Source organism: Chelmon rostratus, chromosome 6 (genome assembly GCF_017976325.1).
Source record: "Chelmon rostratus isolate fCheRos1 chromosome 6, fCheRos1.pri, whole genome shotgun sequence".
Classification (NCBI taxonomy): domain Eukaryota; kingdom Metazoa; phylum Chordata; class Actinopteri; order Chaetodontiformes; family Chaetodontidae; genus Chelmon; species Chelmon rostratus.
In genome coordinates this window covers 26,332,403-26,342,335 of record NC_055663.1, presented here as the reverse complement: position 1 = coordinate 26,342,335, position 9,933 = coordinate 26,332,403, and the positions used below count along the sequence as shown (strand labels likewise).

The following is a 9,933-nucleotide window of genomic DNA, read 5'->3' as shown; positions in this document are numbered from 1 at the left end:
ACTCTAACCCTTTTTTCCAGCCGAGCTAAGCTAATCAACACCTGATTCGAGCTCCACGCTCAATGCATGCTATCAATCGTCTCGTCCAACTCTCGCTTTTAAAGTAAGTGCATTTCCCAGAAATTCTGAAAGAAATGAGTGAATCCACGGAAAGTATCTCTATTGTGCACTCCTCTTCCTCCTCTCTCCCCTCTTGCTCCGAGTGTTTTCACTGCACCTGAGCTGACATTAGCACTGCACTGAAAAATGAAGCCTCCATGTTCATTTCAGGACCAAGAAAGGAGCCCCGGCAAAAAGATTCGGGATCATCCGGCAAAGATGTTGAACCTGAAATACAATGCACCGGCAAATCAAACATGTGCATATGTCGTGACATGAATGAGGCATTTTAGTATTTACCTCACTGTTATCGAGAGACGGCGGCGTAAAATGACGCCATGATAACTTGCCAGAGATCTAAAATGTCATCAGTGTCATGCAATTAGAAACCAAGTTCTGGCATCTGATAATCCTTAAATCTGGATTGGATTTCATCTCCTCAGCTACACCTGCAGCAACCCACCAATGCAGACCCTTCCGTTTTTCAATGCAGTGCTAATTTTAGCCTGAACGCCTGCTTATCTCCTCACTACTGTACATTTAACTCTGGGCATATCAGTCATCTGACCACATGTTCACATGCCAAACCCCCTGACGGCCCTCACCATGACCCAGCCATACGTGTTTCCAGATCCCTGTATGGCCTGCCCTGTCACAGCCGCTATGTGATGAAGGTGCTGATGGGGTCTGCCAAGCCCATCTACATGCCAGTCTAAAATTAGCCCTGGTAGTTTCCTGTGCCCTTTAATCCAGGGCTTTAAAACCACTAAAGGCCAAGCTGCAGACAGGAAGAACAGCCATGAGAGCCCCCGGGCGCTTGGCGTGCCACGCATACCCCCGGCGCTATCTGTCAATCCCAGTCCTGCCATGACATCACGGCGACCCATTCTAAGAATAAGAGCTTCCCAGGCTTGGCTATAGTTGGGGTTAGGTTTGATGGACGATATCCGGGTGGCTGAAGAGACCTGTCCCTTCATCCGCAGGTTCACAGGTTTGATCCCCGGCAGCAGCCACTGAGTCCGAATCTGTTACGGTGTCCTTCAGCAACACGTTGAAGTTACTGCTCACTGGGCCTGAAAAGACCTGCTTAGAAAAATCAAATATCAGCCATCAGAAGGAATGTAAGTGAACAGCTAGCACTTGAGAGGCGTCTGAGCTTAAACACACAGTGTTACGTTGGCACCGGTCCTATCAGATCTCACCATCGTCATGAGCAACGACTAAAGTCCTGCCAACAACCTCTTTCTTTAACTCCAATGAATGACCAAACTCACGTATCATCGATGCTATGCTGCGGCCATCTCAAGGCTTATGGCTTCCATTTTTAGCCATATAGTAGCATAGCTCAGGGAATTGCAACGTCAGTCCAACACCTAGTGAAATATAAATAACTATGGGATGGATTGCACGGGTTGAATTTTGTACAGGCATTCATGGTCCCACAGGGGATGACGTTGGTTATTGGTAAATTTTGCTGGTGCATCGACTCAAAGCTGAGGGCTCTTCAGCAGGGAGTTTGCATATTTGTCCAGTGTTCCCTGAACTTCCTTCTACGATGTAGACGGACTGGATTAGATCAATGTTGTGTAGGAATGTTGTCACCCATTGGCTGTACAGTATATCTGCATTAATCCTGTGATTAATTAACTCTTCCTTCCTGAGTACGCCTGTACTGTATACATCAGTCGAGATTTCTAGCAATGCTACTCCTCTTTTCCTGATTTCTGCCTTTAATTATGCAAATTGTTGAGGGCAACATGGAAAATGAGCAACTGCTAAAAAATAACTTCATTCAGTGAGCTGGAACAAACATTGCTCAGTACTGTACATGCTCGTCTGTTGGAGTGGATTGCAGGAGTCATATTGTTATGAAATGATTACCCAGGAAATGGAAAATATCACCTGAACTGGAAAGTGGGCAAAGGTGCCAGCTCAACGCTCCGCGTTGGCACCGGCTGAAATGCAGCAGCCTTTATATAAATCATTTACGTCAGGACATGAGTGTGCAGGTTTAGTCCTTTATTACATCGCCAATGATTCACTGGCTTTGTTCAGAGTGTATTTCCACTTTACACCTGAAAAAGACATGTCAGAGAGACCTTCATTCGCTTTATTTTGACCACTAATTGCTTATCCGTCACATGTGATTCATAATGAAAGTAATTCATTAATCCGCTTTTAGTTCTACAAGGAGTTTTTGTACAAGACTTCCGCTTCCTGCGTCTGCTGCATGTTATTTTCTCTTCTGTGTATGATGTGCACGTACGTTAACGTTTCATTATGAAGTTAATGTTGATTGAACAGTCGAATGGCTGTAGAATAATGACAGCATCAGCTTATCGATCGGACCTGGAGGTCTGCCTCCAGGTCCGATCTTCTGCCCCCACCTCCACCCCGATGCTAACCCCTGCTGTGGTTACGCTGTGCGAAGCAACACTCAGATGTTATGTTATTACTCCATATAATGTTAAGACATTATAGCTTTACCTCTTTCTTCAGTGAGCATGCTTCTTTCTCCTCTCTTATTTCTAAAGTGGTGTCTTTGGAAACAAATGCAGTGCAGTTTCTGGGCTCTGAGGAAAATGGAAAATGATCTGGTTGCCGTCGCGACAGCGTTGCAAACAATTTCACTTACAAATGCTGGGAAGGGGGTCGAAAAGTTGTGTTTCCAAAAAAAATATAAATAGATGCTGAAAAAATGAATAAAAATGCTGTCCACTCATATCTTTCATTGTCCACTCTTAGTGATGGCCCTGTTTCGTTCATGCTGCATGAAATTCTGACTGAACTCTAAAGATATTGTGTGTGTTGCCTACATATTCACAGATAAAATCAACTCCTGTTTGTGTTCAGTTTCAGGGCCTCACTCCATGAGGAGCACATACATGCTGCACACATCAAGGGCTTAGCGGGCAGCAAGGGAGCCGGTCTTCCAAAACCCCCTTTTATATTCAACTGATGCCCACTTTGATGCTTCGCTCGTCCCCTTCCCCAGAAATCACACGCTCTAGTCCCTCACACACTCTGCTGCTGGCGTCGATCAGCATGTGTGGGAACGTCGGCGCGGAGCAGGCGGGTCTCTGCTGAGCTGTGAAGCGAGTTGCTGCTTGCGTGAGAACCCCCAGCGCTCCTCCTCCCTCTCCTGCGCTGTGAGGATTATCTCCTCCTGGGCCTCCCGGTTTTTACAGGTACATGCTGCAGCGCTCGCTATCAAATGAAAGCATATCTAGGTACACTCAGCTCCCTTTGACGGCTGAATGCAGAGGCCCCGCCCTCAGGAAGTGCTCGTGTGAACCCAAGGCCCTCGCCGCAAAGCAGCACCTGGAAAAACCAGTCAGGCTGTTTACACCATGACTGGAATCACTTTGTACCTGTTGAGTAGCATTTTGCAGCTCGTGAATGATTGCTGCAGAGAACAAAGTGTGCGCGTCGCTTTGTTACACAAGCATCATGTGACAGGACATGCTAATTCTGAACTGGAAACTTCAGGAGATGTGTCGAGCGCCGTGGTTAATGAATAGCGAGAGCTTTGTGAACAGCCCCATGATTCACGGCGAATGTTTTTGTTGTCGTGACTCGGCCTGCTGGTTAACACTCAACTGTACCGCGGGTGAGGAGACACTTACGTAAACGTGTTACTGTGGACGCAGACCAAACACCAACAAGTATGTCAATGGAAGAACAGGCACGGAGAGCAGAGAGTGTAGACAAAATAGCAATTTATTAATAACTTATCTTTTCTTTACATTCGTAAGAGAGGAGTGTGGAGCGGGTTGGCAGAGGTTACCAAGCGTCCTCTGGAAAGAGGCCTTCTCTGTGGAGGGGGCAACACTTTTTCTCTCATCATTGACAAATAAAAACTGCATTTCACATAGTTTTCCCTGAAGAGGCGAGGTGAGCAAAGCCTCCTACTTTGTCCACGTAACTTTTAACCCTTGAGCACAGATCAGGATTTCTCACATTAACCTTCAGAGACCCGGACAACGAGCGTTGGCCACCCCGACTCAAACGTGCATTCACGTCGTTTATGTGGTGCCGAGTTCAAAACCGCTGCTGTGAAAGCTGCTCAAGGTTTGGTTGTGTTTTTTCTGTGAAAATTAGAAGAACAAAAAAACTCTGGGATGCTGCAGAGTTGAGAAAATTGGTGAATTTCTCTGAAGGCTAATGCGCAATAAAAACCTTCTGAGCACAAAAGTAAGGCAAACAACCAAGGTGACTTTGATTTGTGAGAGGGTGGGTGCAAACAAGGCCCGTCGGCTGTATTCACACGTAAAGCGATTATCAAATATATTACACATGTACACATTTTTGCACAATTCTTAGAAAGCCTACTTGATTTTTGGCATAATCAACTTAAACATACTGATCAATATGCAATTTGTTTACTTAGATAAAAGTAGAATATGAAACAAAGAGAATCCTCAGTACCCACTTGTTGCAACGGGTATATACTAGAGCAAGGCTTTTACTGTATTGTCTTTTATATTAAGATATATACACAATGTATAAATGTTTGAAAAGACTCCACAAATGTAAAATCGAGTCCAGTATATAGTGTGCCTTTTAAAGCTGGGGTGCTTCAACCCCACACAGGCAAGTCTTCACAGAAGACAAAGGAGGTGACGCCCCTCGGCGTCTCGGGGGAACCAGTGCTAGACCCCAAAACGAACATAAAAAAGGGTTTCATTTTCAGATCTGTCCAGTTTGAACAATCACGTCTCTTTGGCACACCAGCCCAGGAGCTTTGAAGCATAACGTACAGCCGCTTCCTCAGACACGATGACAAAAAGACCTCAGGAGTCCAACATTGATATAGGATTGAAGAAAGTGTCCGCACTCATTAAATGACTCTCATGTCTGTCTCTGTCTCCGTCTCCCCTCATTCAGTCAACAGCAGCTGCGTCTTGGCCAGACAGCTTTGGCCCTCCAGGAACCACGTTCAGCAGCAGTCGCCTCAAACCAGCTGTGTCAATAACGTCAAGAGCCCGGTCCCTCGGCAGACGACGGAAAAAAGAAACTTTTTGCAGCGTTTCCAACAAGAGGCCAACGAGACCTCCGGCAAGGAGGGGTGCGGTGACAGCAGACCTCACGTGGACTCCAGGGGGTCCAGCTGGAAGACGTTGTGGTTGGTCGGGGTGGTGAAGTACAGCGGCTGGCTCGGCGCTGCGATGCGGTTGTCGCACGGGCTCTTCAGGCCCAGCGTGCGCTCGAAGTCCAGGAGCTGGCCCATGAAGTTGAAGTTGGGCGAGATGTTGGACTTTTTCATCTTGACGATGTCGTAGGCGTCGTTCATGGACAGGTTGAGCTTCTGCATCAGGTAGGCCACCGTTACAGTGACCGAGCGACTGATGCCGGCCAGGCAGTGGACCAGGACGCCACACTTCTGGCCCCGAGCCTCATCTGGTGGAAAGAGAAGAGGGTGGAAATGTTTTAGACTTGTTCAAGAAGCACACGGCAGATTTAAAGTTTTTGGACTAGTTGGTAAAATATTGAGTCGATTAAATGTCAGGAAATCCACGGTGGCGCCTTCATTTTGCTTGTTTTGTCCGACCAAGAGCCCAAAACCCCAAAATATTTGTTGCATTATGATACAGAAAAGAAAAGAGGCGTTATTTGAACATTTCAGACGTGCTAGACCTTCCCCAAGCGATGAAAAGCGCAGCCCCCTTCTGCACAGGCAGAACAAAACCTGCGATAAACATCTGTGACATTTAAGTCAAGCTGTGTTGGAAGTTGGAGCGGGTCCAGAGAGGGAGAGCAGCGGAAGTTATTATCCCGGCTATCTCCCAGGCGTGTCAGTCAACAAACAGGGGCCGCCGCGGCAGCGCACATAAACAGAGCCGACATTCTTTCGTTTTTTGGCCTAGAGTGGCCGGCTGGGAAATTGACTATTACGGTCTATTAAACCATTCTTCCGCTCGCCAGGGTTACTCCGACAATGGTGCCATTTGGGCGTGTAAACGTAGGAGTCATGAGGGCACCCTGTCAAGGCGAACAGGATGTCAACAGGGCCTGTAAATGGCTCCTTTTGTAATGTGGAGGGAGGAAGAAGGGGGGCAATGCCATGTCCTAGATTACTTTCAATGCCACTTCCTTCCTGTTGCGCTCGAATTACCGCCCTCCCCTTGTTCACTCTCCCCATTCTCCTGTTTCAACGTCGCCCTTTGTGCTGCAATTACACAAGCCCCGGGACAAGAGATAGGCCAGGATGTATTCCATTGAAGTCAAATCCTTTGTGCACAGTGCATTTTAGCCTGTGCACCATTAGAGGCAGACTTGTGTTCCTCTGCCTCAACACAATGGCCTTAATCTGCCCGCTCTGTGTGTCCCTGCCTGATTGACTGATAACATCACAGCCGGGGACACCTCATCTAATCTCAATTGCACAATCAGAACATAAGAACGTCTCCGCGGTGATAAGACATATCACATTAATAAGATTATGTCCCCGGCTATCTGGTTCTGCCCCTTCAATTTGTCTGCATGCATTCAAAAAAAAAATTATCACAGTGAGGGATTAAGTGAAGAGTGCTGAAATGATTAGCGGAGTAATCAGCTGACAAGCTGCTTCCTGCTTTACATGCTGCGTTTCTAAACTTATATGAGTTTTGGGCTGTTGGTCAGACAAAAAAGGCAATTTGATGATGATTGATTGTTTCACATGATTCAAATACAATAATTTGCTGTGAAATCAATAATAAAAATATTGATTACTTGAGGCTCTGAGAGTGAATGAGCATGTAAACAACACTGTGTTGCAGCGTGTGTTCAGCTCTGCAGGATGACTTACCAATGAAGCTGATGGCCTCGGGGAAGAACTGAGACAGATTCTGGCTCCAGTGATCCGAGATCGGGATCTGCTTGTACTTAAACTCCCCTGCGTTCTCGAAGAGGTTGGGCAGGTTGGGAGTCACGTTGAGGATGTACTTGATGCCGTACTCCTCCAGCACATCCAGGTTGGTGGAGTCCTTGGCGCAGCCCAGGTAGAGGTGCGGCAGGATCTCCACCGGGAAGGAGGGCTGCGGGTTGGACAGCGGGCTGCCGTCCGAGTCCGTGGCGCTGCTCGGGTCCCGGTCTATGTCCGACTCGATGTCCGAGGAGTCGGAGCTGATGCGCAGCCCGCCGAGGCCCAGCACCTGGGCGGTGGGGGAGCTGCTGTTGGAGGAGCCGTCCAGGTTGGTCTCGCACAGAGCCGGATACTCGGCCTGGAATTTACTGAAGCCACCTGGATGATGTCACAAAAACGGTCAGTACATGGTCGCTGTGTGAGCGCATCACTGCAGAAATATTAATCTTAACCTGCGATTCAGACTCATCTCACTGCTATTTTTCCTTACTGAAAGCCAGGTTGATTACAGCTGCACATCAGTGTGTTTTTCTTAGGAACAAAGTCGTTTAATAGCCTACCCATTCAAGAAATATTGATCTACTACATTAGCGCTGTGAACAGGCGCAGGCACAGCTGATCATGAATAGGATTTCACATTAAACTTCAACTAAAGCGCCTCCTTCCGTCCCTGCGCAACAATCTGCGGCTGTGAATGAACAGCAGCGGCCGCGGGGCCCAAAAATGTGAATGAACCGCACTCACCCTCCAGATAATAGGCCTTGTAGCCTTCGTCCTTCATCCTCCTCAGCAGTAAACCCAACACAGAGCCCCCGTCCACGTTCTCGTTCCACTCCCGGCTGTACTCGTCGTACAGGACGATGGTGTCGGTCTTGCATCGGCGCACGAACTTCTCCCGGTCCTCGCCGTCGGAGAGCAGCGACCGCACGGGCAGGTTGCCCTTCTTGAGCCGGCGGAGCATGAGGCTCGGTATGGCCACGTTGATCGCCGTGTCGACGTGCGACGACTCGTAGAGCTCCTGGGCCCGGCAGTCCATCACAAGCAGGCCGTCCCTGCGCGTCTCCAGCTGCTCCCGGAGCCAGCCCACCGTCTTGCTGATCGCCATTACCGAGTCGAGCTGGACGACGGGCTTGAGCTTGTCAAGCATTTATAGGCAGGAGTCAAAAAAATGATCTGAAGAAGCGAGGCGCGGAGAGCTGGGGGCTTCCTGGCTGCAGCGGGAAGGAGGCGAGCAACCGACCACCAGTCTGGGATATCTTCTTCAGTCCGCCGCTCGGAGGGCCCGCAGCGACACAAAAACGGGAAAAAAGGTCCAAAATCAGACAAATCGGTTCTCACTCCGAGCGTCCTGCAATGCGCTGCGGGACCAGTCGCGTCAACACAACGCGTCTCCTTCACAGATTTCCCGGCTGCTCTCACTGGCTGTCATTCATGCATCTGGCCGGAGAGCCCGTGTATTTATCAATGAGTCACACCGGCCCTGCGACGCGCCTGACGCTTCCGCGGCTCTTATATAACTCCACCGCTCCGAGCGCAGCCGTCTTCCTCCTCTGTCCTCCTGTATCCTCCTTTCTGGAGATCCGGAGCAGAAAGCTGGGGCAGAGGGTGTCTGAACCGCGCGGCTTTCGTACGTATATTTGCGCCTGCGGATGCCGCCTGTCCCCCCCGCTGTCTGCGGTGTGAATAGACTCTCTGCAGGCTCTGGCTCGATGCGCTCTCTGCGGCGCCAGGCTGCTGAATGGCTACAAACAGGAGGCGTTTCATTGGATACATGATGCGGCCCGGCCAATCAGAGAAGCCCCAGCCGCGGTCGCCTTGGAAACGGGGGCCGGATGGAGCGGCCCATGTTGATGAATTGTTAATGAGTTTGTCATTCACAAAAACGGAGAGGAATTTCCGCTCCGGATCAAGTGAGTGCAAACAAACAGAAGAACTGCAGGGAGAAGGAAGGAAGAGAGGGAGGGGGGAGGGAGGGAGAGTGGCCTTTACTCAGACAGAGAGAGAGAGAGAAGGTTAAAGAGGAGCACAGAGGAGGCATTAGGCCATAATAAAACAGCCTGATGGAAATAAGCTTTACAATCTTCTCTTAGTCTGAAAGTTTAGTTAAGTTCTCTTAGTTAAAGTTTAGACTTTTTAGTAACAAAATGTAAACACCAGATAACAAATGCATTAACTATCAGATGTATATGTTGGGTAGTTCGGCCTTGTCTTTCAGATGAACAATAAAAAAGAAAAACTTTGCATCGAAAGTGATTTTGTCGAAATAAAAACAAGATCAGAGGTCAGCCAGACAGCACCTGACGCCAGATCAGTGCCATGGCATCTTCAGCGGCCTCTCAGTGGGACGTCCTTCCTTTGACTACACTTTATTCTACTGAGCATTTTACCGTCTGGTCATTTGCTTATGTTGTTACGCCACCCTGGATCTCAGCTCCGGGCTGTTTATTTCAGGAGCTGCACAAACCAACCAGACGCTCTTTTAGTCGCCGGCGCGCTTTTACGCACTATGTGTATGAATAAATCCAGCCAGCCTCTAAATATTATGGCAAAGCAATAAATACCATAAGTGTAGTATCGAGACTCTACTCAGGTTTTACTTTCTGTGCCTGTTTCAGATGTTTCTGTGCAGCTCTCTAGTCTCAAGCTGAAATAACCACATTGAATAATACTGCTCTGAGACATTGTGAGCGCACAACAGCGCCGGAGCTATTTCTGTCTGTGCAGCCTTCGGTGGACTGAAGAGGGTCGTTCGTGTGGGCGGTGGTGCATCAATGTGTCAGCCTCTCTTTCTCTTTATCATCCGAACTAGACAAACCTGGGACGCGGCTGTGCTGTGGAGAGATCCTCCTTTCACTCCAACATCTGCAGCCAAGGTCCCTGTGATATTTACATTTAGCGAGATGGACTAGAAATATAGCTCTCTGTTTTCATAAAGACACGTACTGTCCATAAACAGAGCAACACCGCTGTGTGTGTGTGTGTGTGTG

At 48.5% G+C, this 9,933-nt stretch overlaps 1 protein-coding gene across 1 annotated transcript; it reads right to left on the bottom strand.

The window, feature by feature from the left end:
* Positions 1-3,801: 3,801 nt before the first annotated feature.
* dusp6 (dual specificity phosphatase 6) lies at positions 3,802-8,854 on the bottom strand. The gene is made up of 3 exons (XM_041939216.1): positions 7,691-8,854; positions 6,890-7,324; positions 3,802-5,499 (listed from the first exon to the last, which is right to left on the bottom strand). The coding sequence occupies exons 1-3, from the start codon at positions 8,091-8,093 to the stop codon at positions 5,186-5,188; spliced, it is 1,152 nt and encodes a 383-aa protein (XP_041795150.1). The 5' UTR covers positions 8,094-8,854; the 3' UTR covers positions 3,802-5,185.
* Between the last annotated feature and the right edge of the window lie 1,079 nt (positions 8,855-9,933).